General features: G+C 38.1%; 1 protein-coding gene across 3 annotated transcripts; it reads right to left on the bottom strand.

The window, feature by feature from the left end:
- Positions 1–319: 319 nt before the first annotated feature.
- zgc:171844 (bMERB domain-containing protein 1) lies at positions 320–15,978 on the bottom strand. 3 transcript variants are annotated; one of them, XM_081711112.1, is made up of 8 exons: positions 15,161–15,436; positions 13,715–13,761; positions 13,129–13,227; positions 12,755–12,878; positions 5,195–5,268; positions 4,141–4,255; positions 2,887–2,957; positions 320–2,033 (listed from the first exon to the last, which is right to left on the bottom strand). In XM_081711112.1, the coding sequence occupies exons 4-8, from the start codon at positions 12,856–12,858 to the stop codon at positions 1,915–1,917; spliced, it is 483 nt and encodes a 160-aa protein (XP_081567238.1). In that variant the 5' UTR covers positions 12,859–12,878; positions 13,129–13,227; positions 13,715–13,761; positions 15,161–15,436; the 3' UTR covers positions 320–1,914. The 3 variants fall into 3 exon arrangements, with proteins under 3 accessions (XP_081567238.1, XP_081567239.1, XP_026859205.2); XM_081711113.1 differs by lacking the exon at positions 15,161–15,436 and having other exon boundaries at positions 13,715–14,358; XM_027003404.3 differs by lacking the exons at positions 13,129–13,227; positions 13,715–13,761; positions 15,161–15,436 and adding an exon at positions 15,708–15,978.
- Positions 15,979–16,861: the final 883 nt, after the last annotated feature.

Below are 16,861 nucleotides of genomic sequence, written 5' to 3'. Positions count from 1 at the left end.
GGTGTGTAATGCAATGACTCATAGAGGAACGACCACTAGACATTGAAGGGTGGGGGGATTGGAAGATACAACATGCTTGGTTATTCATCCACAGTAGTTATAAATGACTTTAGGCATACTGTCAGGTTGTCATGACAACTGCAAACTGCAGCTGTGATGAGAATAGGTCAAATGTCAAAACAGCGAATACATTTGCATTGACAGTATCAATGTTAGTGATTCATGTGGGGGGACCAACAAAAAAGTAAGGAAAAAGAAGATGAAACTGCATCTCAGCTTCCAGACAAAAACACCACAAAAGAAGTCTTGAATTCAAGTGCAATTTTAATTTCAATAGCATCATCATGAGTACATAATTTTGGAATGACCCAAAGTGAAAAAGAACAAACAAACAACAAACTAAAGAGAAAACCACAAGTGTAGCTCACATGAAACCAAAGAAAAATAAATCCAAAAACATACCATAACTCAAACAAACTAAAGCAACAGGCTGAAAGAACATGTCAAACAAAGCAAAGGGTGGATCACCCCTGCTTATTTCAACAACAGTGAACATTTATATCTAGCTAGATAACAGCACAAAGGAAGCTTCATGTTTCCATCACATAAAAGAATACACACACAAAAGGATATACCAAAAAGACTAGTCAGTTGGTATAACGTCTTTGACTCCCTTCTCCCACTTGAACCATCCATCAATCTAAAATGAACTGTGTTTTTAAATGTTAAAATGGATGGTGTTTTAAATCTTATGCCCATAGATGCCATCAATATGCTAAGTGGGTGGGACAAATCCACTTTGACAGACACACACACACACAAAAAAAAGCATGACAGACACAAATAAAAATACACAACTGCAACACCATCACATTACAAAAATATTAAGAATTCTTAAGATTAAGATAAAGCTTGTGGATAAAATATGATTGCAACTGAGATGCTGCAGCAAAAAGAGAACCCACTACACTAGAATAAGCCTTAGTAAATGTATATAGACATTCAATGGGGAAGCAGAGACTCAATATTTACTTTAGCACCCTCTGTAACCTAAAATAAATTAAATTAAATCTCTGAATTAAATATATGAGCCTGGTCTTTGCTATGCATCATTATTAGAATAAATTACAAACAATCCTTCCTCTGCATTCAAAACAGGAGACTGTCACTAAACTGGACCTCAGACTATATCAGAGAAGAGCACAGAAACAGAGAAAACACGACACAAATATGTTAGAGTTCAGACTCAGATTGGGCTTTCCCAAAGCATTGGTACCTTTTAATTCTGTTTGGTGAGTCTGTAATGTATTTATTTCTTCTTCCTCATCTTGTTCTGTGTTTTTTCCTCTCTTTTTCACTATTGCTGTTAATCAGCACAAGCAGTTGCTCTTAGGTATAGCCAAATTAAAAATCAGGCTATATTCAGTGATGGGAGAGATTGTAGCCAGATCTCAGAACATCTCAAGGAAACCAGGGTTGGCTTGGCACAGTCAACCAAAACACAGCAAAGCCCCTAGCTGATGTAGCTCAAATATGTATCCCTGGCATTTAACAAGTTTTTCAAGGACAGACAATACTATTATAAATATAAGCCATGGCTTAGTCAGGGGTTTTATATTAACTGCCCTTAGTAAAATTTGACTTGGTCCTCACAATGCAGAAATTTATTACTGCTTAGTTATGGTTGCTTAACATACATCAATTTGCATAATGTTTATCCTATTGTAATTCCCATAATCTACATATCAATAACAAATCTTAAACCTTTTTTTTTAAGGATATTGTCTGGGCCTCTTCCCTGTCTGTCTGTACTGGTCCTCACTATAGACTGTACTTCTGTACTTAATCCTGCAGCACTCTCACTCGATTCCAGCTCATCTTATTCCTCTCTCCTTTTGATCCCTCCCCCTCACTCTACATTATAGAACAAGTAAAACCACAACATTCTTTAAGCAGGGTGAGGCCAGTCTTGGTGACAGTGGGAGAGGAAGTCTGCTTTGCCCTGAAGATTGTTGTTCTGTGCTGTGTAGAAGCTGAGAAATGGAGTGAGTGAATGTTGAGAGAGAGAAAGAAAGAAAGAGATGTCAGTTCACTTAGAGTACCAGGAATGGGATGTTTGTGGTGGTCTCCATTTTTAGGTAGTAGTTTGTTTTTAGGTGAATAATATTCAGAGAATAAACAGGTTGCTGAACTGTATATCCTGAAACATTTGAGACCCTTTGTGGTTTATCTCTCTAAAAAGGTAAAAATGGTTAATGTGTGGCCTTTATATAGACATTGTCATTTTGATTGTTGGAGGAGTTCTTATAGAGTCAGGCCTTTCCAAAAGAAAACAATTAATGCAATCAAATATAAAGCCCAAATCAGAGAAAAAAAAATGTTAACTAGTTCAGAAGAATAATGAGCACTCAAAACTTAAACTGGTTTGAGTTCATCAGTAATAGGTGGTCAGAGCAGCCAGGAAAGTGTATTAATGACCTGGTTGTCTGGACAGAAGAGATGCTGAGAAATGAGCAAAAGAGTCAAGGGAATGTACATACTAGTCATTTTTTCTTTATTTTCACAACGTGATGTGGCATCATCATGTCAACATATTCTTAAGCTTAACATTACATAATATATGTCATGAAAGCAAATGCACATTACATATAGGTTCTAATAACGTAAATATTTTAATCAGCAGCACTACATGGGACCCAGGTATAATGCCCAAACTGAAGTCACTGTGATTAGCACTCCAGGGACCACATCTAATTTCAGTGCGATGTCCTAAACCCAACAGTCTCAATTTGGTGATTTTACCAGCATTAGACACAGAAAACGCAAGGTGAAAATGCAGCATTTACAGAGGGTGATAGAATAATGACCGTGATAATCAGGACCTACATTTTTTGGTGTAGTTTGTGGGAAATTTCGTCTGTAAGAAATCAGCCATCTCCTTGTCCTCCTCCCTCTCTCTGTATGGAGGCAGAATCGAGTGTATGAGTACAGCAAGACAGATACACACTGATATTTTTATGTACAATTGCATTAACAAGAGAAAGTCAGAAATCTAGAGTGTAAAAACACAACTTATTCCCTTTGCACTTCCATTTTAACTGACAAGGCTTTAAATTATTGAAAGCCTATTACATCTCTAAGTCCCAGTCTCTTTTCCTCTGTGGACCCCATCTTTTCACTGAGTGACTCATGTCACTCTGGTATTTACAGAGAGGGAAGAAATTTACCTCCATGAAGAAAACAGCACAGGCACTGGATTTATAGCTTTTATAAATGTGACATCATACATGTACATGTGTCAATGGGTCTTTGGGGAAGTACTAAAGGCAACAGTGCATGCACAGAGGTAAATGATATAACAGGAACAAATGCTAGAATGAATGGAAATATGGTAAATCTGACATAACTACTTTGTGATGTACTTTATGATGTTGCATGTAAGCTGACTAGGCAAGTTACAAATTTTTGGGCACCAATAGGTGAACTAGAAAGCTTTATATTGACCTTTCAGTAAAGTCTTCAAATATACAACTGCCTTAACCTCTCAGCCATAAATGTTTAACAGTTTATAGAGGAAAATTGCTGGAATGTGCAAAGAGTTCAGTAGTTCTGTGAAAATCTGCTTGTGTTCATTTAATACCTGAAGACATCCGAGCATCTTAAGCACTCATCTCCACTTAGTTTCCTTGCATGGATCAAGCACACTATTCAGGAAAGTTTCTCCAACCTCCTTCCGTTTCATTCTCTCTCGCTCTGTTTATCTCTAACTTTTCATTCTCTCACTCCATCTCTCAACCACTCTCTGTCTCACTTTGTCTCTGAGAAAGATTCTGTCTCTGCTTTTCTCACTTGTAAATCAAAATCAAATCTTATTTTTCCCCAGTATGTGCATGTTTGTATGTGTGTGGTAGAGTGAATTGGCACATTTACTGGCGCTGAGTGAAGAGCAATTGGGTTGCGATGTCACGGTCAAAAGGGTGAGCGTGAATCTCATGGACAGTTCCCTGAACACGATTCCCCAATCAGCTTGTGGCCTGAAAGTCAGGCAAGCTGGCTTTCCAGAAGTCAAGACAATCCTCTCAGTTTCCATAACTTGTTTGTGGTGAGACTAAAACCTGTGCTCATTATGCAAGCACCCACCTCAGCCTCTCAAACTCCACATCATCCACCAGAAAGTCCCGAGTCTCCACTAACTTGTGGATGTGCTGCAGCAGCTCCTCTTCTCGATGCCGATCCTCATTGGACTTGTCCTTATCTGTAGAACCATAAACACAGCCAAGATATATAAACAGTGTAGCCATTCATAATCACAAGCTCTTGAGCTTTGGCTTAATAAAAACATCTGTTTAACTTTATTAAAGTTCACCCAAAAGGGAAATAAATTTATGGTGATGCTGTAAATGGTTTAAATGAACATAAATGATTCATACAGATTTTGGTTTTTCTGCCTTCCTCTGAAAACCATTGTCCCATGGCCTATTTATGTGAATGTCTGGCAAGGTGTACCAATGTATTAATCCAGACATTAGGAGCAGGTACCTTATTTCAGGCTCAATACTCCATGATGTAAATTTGAGATCTCATGGTCTTTCAAAGACTACAGCATGTCTGCACCACTAGAGACCACCAGACTTTATTCTGGTTGAAAAGTCTGGCTGAAAAGTAAGTCATGGAGTAAATACTTCAGTTGTTTGGATGCATGACTTTCATACCGAGATGGAAATTACATCAATGCCCCTGAATCTTAATTTGATTGTACATGGGTCCAAGCTCTGTATGTGCACTCCAATAGTCAAACAATAGCTTGAAAAAAAACAAGTTTAAAATATTATTCTTTTGTCTCCTAGGAAACCAAAGCCTTTAAAGTCAAATTAGAAAGTCACAAAAGTAGTGTACTAACCTGACACAAGTGGAATAAATCTAATATGTAACAATCACAAAAAGTACACAGATAAATTAATAATAACCAGTCAATAAAACTATAGCAACTTATTGATATGCTTTGCAAAAATTCAGAACCATCCAGTATATGCAAATTACACTAAACACAAAAAGTAATACTCCAGAGTTTAACTTATTTATTCCAAAACTACTATCTAAATATCTCAGTAGCTGTCTAAAAACTCTCGTAATACCTGTTACAAGAGCATTAGTATCTGCTCTAGGCAAGAGCAAAAGTGAAAAAAGGTCTTACCCGGGATTGACACCAATTTCTGGAGTTCTTTTTTAAGCCTGGTGATCTCCTTGCATAGCTGAATATCATCCATCCTGAAGAACATAAAAACATATAAGAGGAAAGAGAAACAGGAGAGGGGAATGCTGCTCAGGGCATTACTCACTTTATTGCTGTGAATCAAACTCTTCAGGCCTAGAAATACATTTTCTGATGTTTGCCTTTCAATCATATTTTAGAAATGATAATTTCTCCTTAAGATACAAGAGGAAAACAGTTAAATTTAATATGTAGATACACTTGCCCTATTAATCATGGCATATAGTGATATATTTCAGTGATAAATTAACATACAAAGAAGTAAATATCTTCTTTCAACATGCATTTTAACATTCATTATTGATTTTAGATTGTCTTTATAAAGATTTTAACAGAAACTTTGTTTCAACCTGGTATCTGTAACGCATGGTGGCCTGAGTGCCGAAGGGTGAGGGGCAGGACACACAGACTTCAGCGACGAGGACGAACAATTATTTACACAAAACGACAACAGCACTCACATGTATTACAAACACAGAATATGAACATATAATGGTTGACATTAAACAAACACGATGAACACGCAAACGTTTAACAACGACGAAAAGACCATTAATCTTACATTAACACGTTACATCAACAATGACTAACAAAGTGCACACCCTGACGTGGGTTTAAAGACACACAGACGAAACCAGGCGCAGGTGTGTGCAGGCGTGGCCACAAATGAAAGTCCTCCCACTGCATGTGGCTGGCCAAACCACGTGCCTCGCGGGAGGCGAGCGTTCCGTGACGGTATCATGGTTTTAAGCTTAATGTTAGCTCCCCCACAAAATGCCTTCCTTTGCCATATTATTGTTTTTAATTTGTGATTTTTCAAAAGTGGAGTCTTAGAGTCTGGCAATAACAGCTTTGGTAACAACCATCCACCACTTCATGGTTGCATCAAAGACAAACACAAAGACAGTGGAAAATGCTTCATTTCAAAAGTACTCCAGTCCACAAAACCCTGACAGCTTTGGTGTAAATGACAGCCATTGAAAGCACTGAATATTATTTTGCTAGCTGTACTAAGCAGAGGCTCTGTTTGTTAAACATACTGGAACTCTCCTGAGCTCTTCACTGGATAATTCCTCAGTGTGGGTCTGAGTCTCTGAGTCTCACAATTATTCTCTAATTATAGGCAATTTATATTTTATATTTTATAAGTTAAAGGGGTATGAAAGCAATCCATAAATAAAAATTTATGTCACATTATTTACAGTGAATTACAATTTCATTCAAATATATTACAGTGAAGCAACGCTTCCTTTCATTGTGACATTGTATGCTGAAAATGTGCCATTGAGTCGTTTCTCTCAAATAACAGATACACATTATATCAAACATGAGCTTCACAAACAACAGTGCCTCTGTCTGCAGAAAAACTATAGAAGCAAACCTGCCCATTTTCCATGACCTGTTCTCCAGCAAAATGAGGAAGCGGCCATAGAAAATCACTGCTGATTCCTGATACCCTGGACATCACTCTGATTCCGACTTTTCTCCTCAGGGAGGTGCTTCAGTCACATGAGGGTCAAAACTAATTGGCGCAATGCCATTACTCTCATTAACAATTCATGCACATAAGTGTTTTTATGACAACACCACATTGCATTACTGTTTTTAATCCTGTATCTGTTACTTATCTGTCTGCAGAATTTTGCACTCCATACAAAATTATTAGCACGCTCATACTTTTTAGATTTTTGAATCTTCATAATTGTTTTCAAATATTTGAATGCCAGTATATGTAAATGTATACAAGGACGTTTTAGGAATGAATTAGGAATGGATTTAGGAATGGATATGTGATTGCAAATTCTGCTGTGTATTGCAAGATACCGTGTAACCAAAGACAAATGTCAAATTTAACAACTGCATTTTTAACAACTGCAGCAGTCACTGTAGATGACTAGAAATGGTAAAGTGTGACTACATTATTCACTCACAATTGTGAGGAAATAATTACATCATAATTCTATATTGTGGCCTATCACAGGGTTGCCTTATTTTGGTAGCCAAACAGAATGAAGCACACTGGAATATGATGAGACAATGTATTATTATGTTCTTATTGTAATGGTAAGTGGTAAAGAGGCGGACGCATGTGCGGAGAAGAGCGTGATTTATTAAAGGGCAAATCCAGAGTTGTAGTTGTTGGAGTAGTCCAGGTTCATAGAGCCAAACGTAGAGTACTAGGACACATGATATACAAAACAAGGGCTACATGTACAAGGGCTACATGTACTAGGATACATGATGCACAAAAATGGAACATGGAAGCTGGGAGGGACCAACCATGACACTTATACTCAATAGACATCCCACCTCATTTTATGTAAATCCTGTGCATGGTAATTGAGAGCTGATTGGCCTCTGCTAGTCAAGAATATGAGATCCTGGCTCCTTTTGACTGACAAAAACAACTGATCAGACAAGTTTGAATATGTCATAAGCATTGCAGTGGCTGTTAAGATGGCTCTGAGTCATGGGGTGTCACGCTATATGACTGATAGTCAAGGGTGCACACCATGATATTCCTGAGACTTTTGCGGGATTACGAAAATAATAAACAGGGAAAGTTGTGATTCCATTGTAATATTTTTGCACTCACTCTAGGGAAGCATGCTCTGTCTTCATATAGCTGCTGCCTACACATACACATCAAAGGTGTACTAGTTTAATATATTACTATATATTGCAAAGCTCTTCTTACTGTGTAACAAATTAATAAAACTATACCTAAACTTAAACTTGAAATGTGCCAAGTAAAAATGCAATTACATTAGACAAAGCAGGCATGTTCTCTCTTCTCCTTAACGAGGTGAAATGGAGAATTACATTGGGCTCATTTATACAGTCAGTCATATTTCTGGCACTGTCCTGTTTCTGCTGGTCAGGCTTTTTTCTTAGCACTTCAGATGGAGGTAATCTGAACAATACTGAATATATTTATAACATCACTGATGGCACAGCCTCCGCACAAACACAACAACACAGAAGCTAAATAGAGTGTTTCTCACTCTTATACACACATAGCATAGGAATGTAACAATACTACAAGCCAGGATGTTGTACTGCTGGTGATTCCAGTTGGTAAGTAAACTGTAATTAACTACACAGAATTGCATATTTTCTGACTCATATGCATATACTATTTACATTTATGTTATGTTAACTGTATGCAGACAGATATATACAAATTATTTCTGCTATATACATACTGATATTAAATAGGAACAAAGCATCTATTACATCATATTAATACTAAATTCATCTCATCAACTACTGTAAGATGTGCAGCAATTTATTTATACTTTGTATCAGCAAGGTTGCTCCTTTAAAATGCAATTTGGGCAGCCATCGCATTACTGACTTTTATCTTAAACTGTAATGGAATACAGTTACCTTTTTTTGGTATCCTGATTACGTAAAACCATTAGCTACATGTATTCCATTACAACCCAGCCCTGGTTCTGGCAGCTCTGCCACAGAGCTGGCTCTTAGGTCTAGTGGTCTAGTGGTCAGAGTATATATCTGCTACATGGAAGATAAGGGCTTGAGGCTAGGTGTGCAATTGGTGCATAGATGTATATATGTATATTAAGGTCTATAGTCAGTGAAGGACTAAGCTTAATTGCTCTAGAAGCCACTGTGTCACAATTCCCCTCCTCTGACATTATGGTCCCCTTAGCAACTAGACAGGTGTTCCTTTGTTTTGATTTAGTTCCTAGTTCTGCCTGTTGTTTCATTTTTCTTTTGTTTGGCCATTTATTGTTTTCAGGTGCTACTCACAAACATTCCTGTGTTTTCCCTGTCTTGTTGTTATATGTCATTGTTCTAGTCATTGCTGGTTCTCTTGTCATTTCTTTTCTTGCCATGGTTTGTTTTTTATCCTTCATCCCCATTATCCATTTCCATGTTTATTCCTGTTCTCTGTCCCCGATCTCTGCAGTGTTACACACTGCAGCAGTACATGAAAGAATGATATAAAAAGCAATATATAGTTTGTGATACTTTGCCATTAACATTTAGAACATTCATTAGAGCTTGGTTAGATTATACAATAAACCCTCCTTTGATTTTGTATTTGTGACAGGGCCACTTGGATTCCAGTTTAATTTCAGCTGTAACGAATGGTGATTTGCTTATTGAAGATACAATATTATGTGACAGGTTGAGGTTCAAGTTTATAATTATATATCTCATTTTTATTAATGCCAAATTTGTTACAATGTAATTGTAATTAAATTACTATTAATTACACTATACATACATTGAAAAAAAGATGTAAAAAATGAGCACCTATACTAAACGGAGTAACATTCATCTAGTGTGACATTGTGAAGCAGGAGTGTGGTGTGAGACCTGTTTTTATTTGCTAAAGCAAACAAGAAAGAAAAATGGGCCTTTTTATAACAAATACATAGGCTCAATAATTCTCTAAGGAGGCTAAGTATGTTCAATGCGAAGCACAGAACATTCAATAAACAGGTGACTGGGATCTGGGAAGTGGATGGATTCCAGCTTGGGAGTGACAGCTAGGATTTTTTGACAGCTAGGATTTTTTTTTTTTACTTACAATTTCCCTAGACCAGCATCATCATCTTATTCATTTAATTATGTCATCTGACTAACACACAGGCCGTTAATGAACCCTGTGTTGTCTTAAACTCAAATATGCTATAAGTTACATTTTTAACGCTTTTTTAATATTTCACATTTTTGCCCTAATATAGCTCCTAATACACCTAGGTATTCCATACTCCAAATGGCTAGAAGCAGTGGGGCATAAATCAAGCAATGATTTGGAGCATCTAGTGGCACCCAAAGACTTGATTGAGAAACACTGGTTTATAACATCACTCAGTATATCAATGCTTAACATGAATTTGATATGAATCATATTGATATACAGGAAACTATATGTTTTATTTTGTGATTGTCCCTGATTCGCTTTTATATTATGCTTGTACTTCTATAATTTGTTTAGTGTCTCTGGAATCTGTGTGCCTGTGAGGCAGGCATCCAGGTCAAGAGGTGAAGGATCTGAGGTTCCACCCCTCTCCCTTTGGATCCTCCTTCCTCATTTCGTCTTCCTGTCTCCTGCTTCTCAGGACTGATGACACTTCTGTGCTGTTGTTGTGAATTTACTGCCTGTACCCTTCTTTTCACCTAGAAAAAACTAATCTGAAGTTTCTCTACACATGCAAATAAACATTGAGACTTTACAGATCAATACAGGCTCCTGAATTTCTGACAATATTCAAAATACATTTGCAAAGGAGTACCTACATTGCCAGAATGTTGACATGGAGAGGTGTACACATATGTTTGTTAAATGAGAACCAGGGTGTACTAAAATGCAGGAAAATTAGATATTTGCCATCATGGAGGCATCAAATCTGCATTAAAAAATAGTTATAGGATGTTATGTGTAATATGCATAGCGTTCCTTTTGGTCTGATAAATTCATGTGTGATCAGCATGAACTCAGGTAGAACATATAAAACAATTGCGATATATCAGTAATGACTGAACAATGATTATAGCATCCTATTTTGCAAGTGCCTAAAAATGATGCATTTCTATACATCATCACATTACCCTACAGTTAAACACATCAACCACCCAGAATCATAGTAATGCATTTAATGACAACCAGCAGAATATCCTTTTGTCATCTCCATTTGGCACACTGTGACAGAACGATGCCTTACCAGTTCAGCTTTCAGTCCAGCCCTACATGCTCTGGGTCAGTGGCAGGGGACAAAGATGATGTGCAGAAATACATCCCTACCTACAACATTCAGCCCCATGTGGAGCAGTAAAATAACCCAAGATAAGGTTTATAAGCATCCTGTACTTTAAGGTTGCAACATAAAAAGGAATTAAAAGCTCCATAGTTTGTGAATATTGTGCCATTGTATTAGTGGTACATTAAAAGTTTTTTAAAGCATTTTTGAATCTTGGAATTATTCCCTGTGGAAGGGTGTGTTTTTGAGCGATATTTGCGCCATAAAGTACTACAAATAATATGCATAAACTTTGTGGATTTTTAAAAAATATTAGGAGTATTCCTTCAGTGATATGTGTCAGAAAAGAAATTGTAGCTAAGGCCAAAGAAAGAGCTGAAGATTCACAAACACAGAACAAACCTTCCTGCCAAACACAAAAACACAATCTGGAAATGATCCATAGACTGTGATACTGACATACATGCACATATGCACACACACAAAAATGCACAGACAGTTATTTAATGTGATAATCTAAACAAATCTGCTTGCCAGTTCTTGTGACTTGCATGCTGGTTCCTATTGGAAGCTATTAGCACAAATAGCTCAAGAGCAATTACAGGTCCTCAACTGTTTAATTGCAGCATGTGTGTCCATCACTTAATTCTTGCTGATGCTTCTTGTATCTTCAGTAGAAGCTATGCTCCTTTTCAGAATATTCAAAGACAGTGATTAAACTAAAACTGGAATGCTATTAATGTAACTTGACACGTTACACTTCAGTTAAGAGTCTTGAATTTTTAAAAGTGAATTAAAGGATATCACAGCAGGTTGACCTGCTTAGGTACTGCTTAAGTTATCTCTGTGACTTTCACTTCAAGCCAACCTTTCACTCCAAAAAAAACCCCTCGAAAGCCGAAAAAATGAGCAGTGTGATATGTAAGCAGAACTGAAAGACAAGCTGGTTTTCTGCCTGAGCTGCAAAGTCAATGTAGATGGAGGAAGCCATCTGATGTACAGGCTTGGCTTGCAACATCAGTGCATGAGGTGATGTGCTTGAGACTGAACTGATGTGCTTGAGACTGAAAGTGTACATGTCACCGCATCCCCACCAATGGAAAAATGCTTTCTCTCTGTCTTGCATCTCTCTCTCTCTCTCGATCTGTGTCATTACCAGAGCAGATATCCTCTTCATTCTACTACAACCTACAGGGAGTCTGACATGCTCTAGTCACACCAGCCGTTACTCATATTACTTTTTATATGCTTTACGTGTACCTTTACTCGTTACACCTCCCTTTCCTTACACTGCTGGAGGCACACAGCAAGCACATTGCCTCTTCTACACCATACACTGCTTACTAATGATGTACTGTGAGCATTGTTGCAAATGTCTGAACACTCAAAAATCTGCTGGGAGGTTCAACAGGTGCCATTCCAACGATGAAGTTGGTGGAAAACATTAAATTTTAGCTATGCAAAGCTAATCTGGCTTTCATTAGTATGCTGTCGGGAACACCTGTCCTTTTGGAACATGAAAGCAGGAGATATTACAATATGCAGGTTGCTTTTTGGGGGTGCAAGTTATTGTGATTTATGCTGAATTGACTAGTGCAGTGACATCACATTTTACCTCTTTTCCAAAAGATGCCTCTCAATCAGGTCAATTGTAATGCATTAAATAACCTATACTAAAATCTGTCTGCCTATCAGTCAAAAATTCATTGCAGCTGTCGGTGAAGGAGAGTGAAAAATGCCTCACATGTATCTCAGCTCAGATTCTCTCCGCACCAGCACCTCTCGTATCCTCTCAATCTTGAACAGCTCCCCCTCAATGTTGTCCGCGGTGACAGTGGAGTCCGCCATGGAGACAACACCCTCCTCATCTGTGTATAGGAAAAGGAGTGATTGAGCTATACAAACTTCACAGCACACATAGCCATAAATAAAATAGATAGATATCCAGAAAGTTTATTTTATTTATAGTCTCCCCATTAAAGTAGTAAAATTGTTTATATTCTGTTGTGCTTAAGAACCAGCCATCAGATTGGTATACACTTAGCACTGAAGAATAAAAGAAATTAAATAATGGTACAATAATTCCAAAATAAAAGATGATATTATGAGTCAACGAACTAGGCGGTATGGCCACAGCTTCAGTGTGCTGTATGAGTCAGTCCATTGGAGTAGATCAGTGACATTCCAACAACAGTCTGGCTTTGCTCCTTAATCCATCTCCACGGAAACAAGAAGGAAATAATCATCAGTTCCGCTGCACATGTTCACTCCTGCCATTCATTACTGAACATGTTAAAGGGTGGGCAGAGGACATGCAGAGCCTGACTCACTGAACCAAACATTTCAAAACATAACTGTGTACAAGTCTGCAATAAGGGGGCGGGGGCAGGGGGTATGGGGTATGGGGGTGTCACTAGCTTCAAATGAGCTTTATCTGTAGGTAGCAACATGCTATTCCCTTATGTCAAGAAACCCATATGAATTCAGTGTAAGGGCTGTTTATTGCCATAAGGATTGAATATGTCATATTATTACTGAACTCCCTGCCTTTGAGTATGCTTTGTGTCTGCATGTGTGTGTGTGTATGTTTGTTTGTGTCCATTTGTTTGTGTGTATTGTTCTGTGTCTTCGCTGCATGTTTTTGCATCTTACAAACTGAGGATCAGAGTGGATTCTTTTAGTATTCTCTGGCCTGTTTACTCACATGTTTCAGCCCACACCCAGGATAACAACCTTCACCTTCTGAGGTGTCTAAGGAAGAAGAGACTCAGAAGTGAGAAGAGAGGAGGTGAGAGGAGATATAGGAGCAGAGGTTGGAATGTAGAAAAATTAATCCATGAAAATATTTTTTGCAAGTATGCTTGAAGTCAAAAATAAGAAAAAGTGAAGAGAACACACAAATATCTGTCACTGTTTTTGCTTACACAGATTATGTGTGGCCCAGACTAAGAAGTATTCTATTCCTACTATTCATGACACATAACCTGTTGACATTCTTTGGCTAACTATCAAAATCCCACAATCAATTTAATTAATGCACTCCTCTGCACTGAACCAACATAAAGGAAAATTCTCTGACTATGAGCACATAATGCATAGCATGTCGCCTGCAAACCAAGAATGAGCTCATACATCAAATGTATGACACTGTCCTCTCTCCATTTTCCCCACTGGCTCAACTCTGTCTGATGGCAGGCTGTCCATTCTAGTAACCCACACAGCCCAGTCACAGTTCTGGTCAGACTGCTGCCCTGGCCAGCACAAGCTCTGTGGGTTGCCCACTCCTCTTGACCAGCTACAGCCTCTCATTCATGGGTCTGGTATGGGGTGAGTCAGTCCCTGTTGGCCACAATGGACCATCACCCTGTCTGGATTTATATACCACTTTCCATAAATGTTCTTTCATGACACAGGGTCCCCCCAAAGGTGAATGGAGATTGGGGCAGCATTCCTTCCAGCAGAACAAGACTGCAGCCATACTCTCTAGGCTGCACTTGACCCAATGTATGATGTCAGCCAATCTTCCTGGCTCTAGCAGTGATGTTGGGGGTTTTCTTTACCAGAGGCTCCCTTCATTGGGCAGCCATACTCCCAGTGCGTCAGTGCTGAAGGTTGTCTTTACTGGAGGTTGCCAGCATCTCATAAGGTCTTCCACTCAGCCTTTGTGGCAAGGTTCAGTTCTGCCCTCCCTGCCTCAGCAGCAGCCTCACCTCTTCAGGCAACAACACATCCAGGAAGTGTTCTAATGCTAACTCCTCCCACACAGCTGGTCGGCTACTGCATGTGGCATGACACTATGGTGGATTATTGCTAATCCTTGTGCACAATTATCATGCCTACACTGAGCTAATTTGAATTAAGTGAACTGCACATTATCTATGTCAACATCTTATCCTTATTACCATGTCCTTTTAGAGTGTGCTATAAACAAACACATGGACAAAGATCAAACTATTTAAAACTGCAATATTCCCCATATTCCCTGACCATATGAATGATATCAAGTTATCATGGACTGTATTCCATTTACATTTCCTATTGGCCATATATATATATATATATATATATATATATATATATATATATATATATATATATATATATATATATATACACACACACCTAATATACCTATTAGGTATTACATTACCTCCTGTTGGTGTTTTTGTTTGTTTTGTTGTTATTTTATGTGTTTTCTTTGTCTGGTTGTTTGGTTGGTTGGTTGCTTGTGATGCTGTCCTATGCACATGAAAAATATACTTTGGGAAATTCTGTATTTTATGTTTTATTTCACAACTCTACAGAGATAAATTATTCTAGATTATATGGAAGGCAAAATATCATGAAACCTTACTTTTGACCCAACATGAATTATAAAGGAAGAATGGAATATGAATTCTGAGATAAAAGGGGACCGTTACATGTTAAACACGCCCCCTCTCCAACCAAAACAATAATACTCTTTATTGTTTTAAAAGCAGTCTAGATCTTGTGTACTATGTACACAAGTCATAAAGCCATTCGCATGCTATAAGCAATTAAGATGAGTTTTGTCGCATCACTGAATTCTAACTTATCTTTCGCCACAGTACACTGAACTGCATTTTGTTAGAAATTCTAAAAAATATTTATTTAGATCTGACACTATAGTTAATGTTATCTGCAATGTACATGTCATTACTACCTCACCTGCTTACCTGTTTTTGCTGCGTACTCTGCTGGATCCGTTCGTTCTAAAGACCCATATTGTTTCTGAAACCCTCGCTCTTTCTCCATACGAGAGCGTACTAGTTCAGCAGTGCAAATCAAGAACTGACCAAAACGTTCTCACGCTGAACTCATCGAAATCTAAATGTCGCTCTATGAATAACGTTATTGCAGCACTCCGACTATGATCTCAAAAGGTACAAGGTACAAGATCTTCACGACTGTACGTTAACACTCGAGCTGAAAGAAAACTGTGCGTGTGTTTTAGAGAGAGAGAGAGAGAGAGAGAGAGAGAGAGAGAGAGAGAGAGAGAGAGAGAGAGAGAGAGAGAGAGAGAGCGCAAAAGAGAGAGAGAGGACTCAAATGATCAGAAAAACGCCACCTGGTGAGTAATATCGAGAATGCATCCAATCTTTACTATGCCTTGTTAACGTATGTGATCTAAACATGCACTGAACCCCGAACTGTTGTCAAGATCCAGTCCTAAAGCTACCCAACATTTCACAGTCTCGCATTTTCCCTTCTGTAACACCAGATTTAGGGTTGATATTTATTGAATCACGAGTGTTGGAGTATAGAAAATACTTCTCATCAATGCGGTACAATGCGGGGAATCCTCTGGAACTACTACTGAACTACTCATTGTATGTAACGTGATTCGACACAATGTCTCCTAAAGTGCCACCAGTACTGTAGTTAATTTTGTTTTATTTCTCTATTGCATTTGCTAAAGAAACAGTTTTTATTATCCTGATTCCTGTCATTTCTAACGTCAACATTAATGCAAGTCCTGAAATAAGTTAATTCTGTAAAATACATTGTCTTACCAGAGGATGGCAGCAGAATGTCACCAGTGACCTGCTTAGTTGGTTTAGGAGACATTTAGGAGACACTCCCTCCACGTCTATCTGCACAAGATACAACCTACTTACCACAGCCTGGCTTACAACCTCATTTAACAACCTCATCTGACACCTTTAGTCATACTGGTGAATGAATATTATGGTAGCACAGTTATTATAAGATGATAGTCCAATGGACAATACCATCAGCCTCAAACCAATGATCAGATGAGATATTAAGCAGACATTAACCAGTAATGAATGAAAGAATGAAATACTCAACAATCCCACGTTCTACCATT

Source organism: Electrophorus electricus, chromosome 3, assembly GCF_041902795.1.
Source record: "Electrophorus electricus isolate QZ-2024a chromosome 3, ASM4190279v1, whole genome shotgun sequence".
Lineage (NCBI taxonomy): Eukaryota > Metazoa > Chordata > Actinopteri > Gymnotiformes > Gymnotidae > Electrophorus > Electrophorus electricus.
The sequence above is the reverse complement of the archived record's forward strand: the minus strand, read 5'-3'. Positions and strand labels throughout refer to the sequence as shown.

Bases quoted from the DNA above. Each gene is read 5' to 3' on its own strand.
- zgc:171844 (XM_027003404.3), bottom strand. From the start codon at position 15,786: ATGGAGAAAGAGCGAGGGTTTCAGAAACAATATGGGTCTTTAGAACGA. The intron at 5,269-12,754 runs GTGAGGCATTTT...TATGTTCTTCAG, and splicing joins GAATCTGAGCTGAGATACAT to GATGGATGATATTCAGCTAT. The intron at 2,034-2,886 runs GTAGGTCCTGAT...TCCATTTCTCAG, and splicing joins CACAAACTACACCAAAAAAT to CTTCTACACAGCACAGAACA.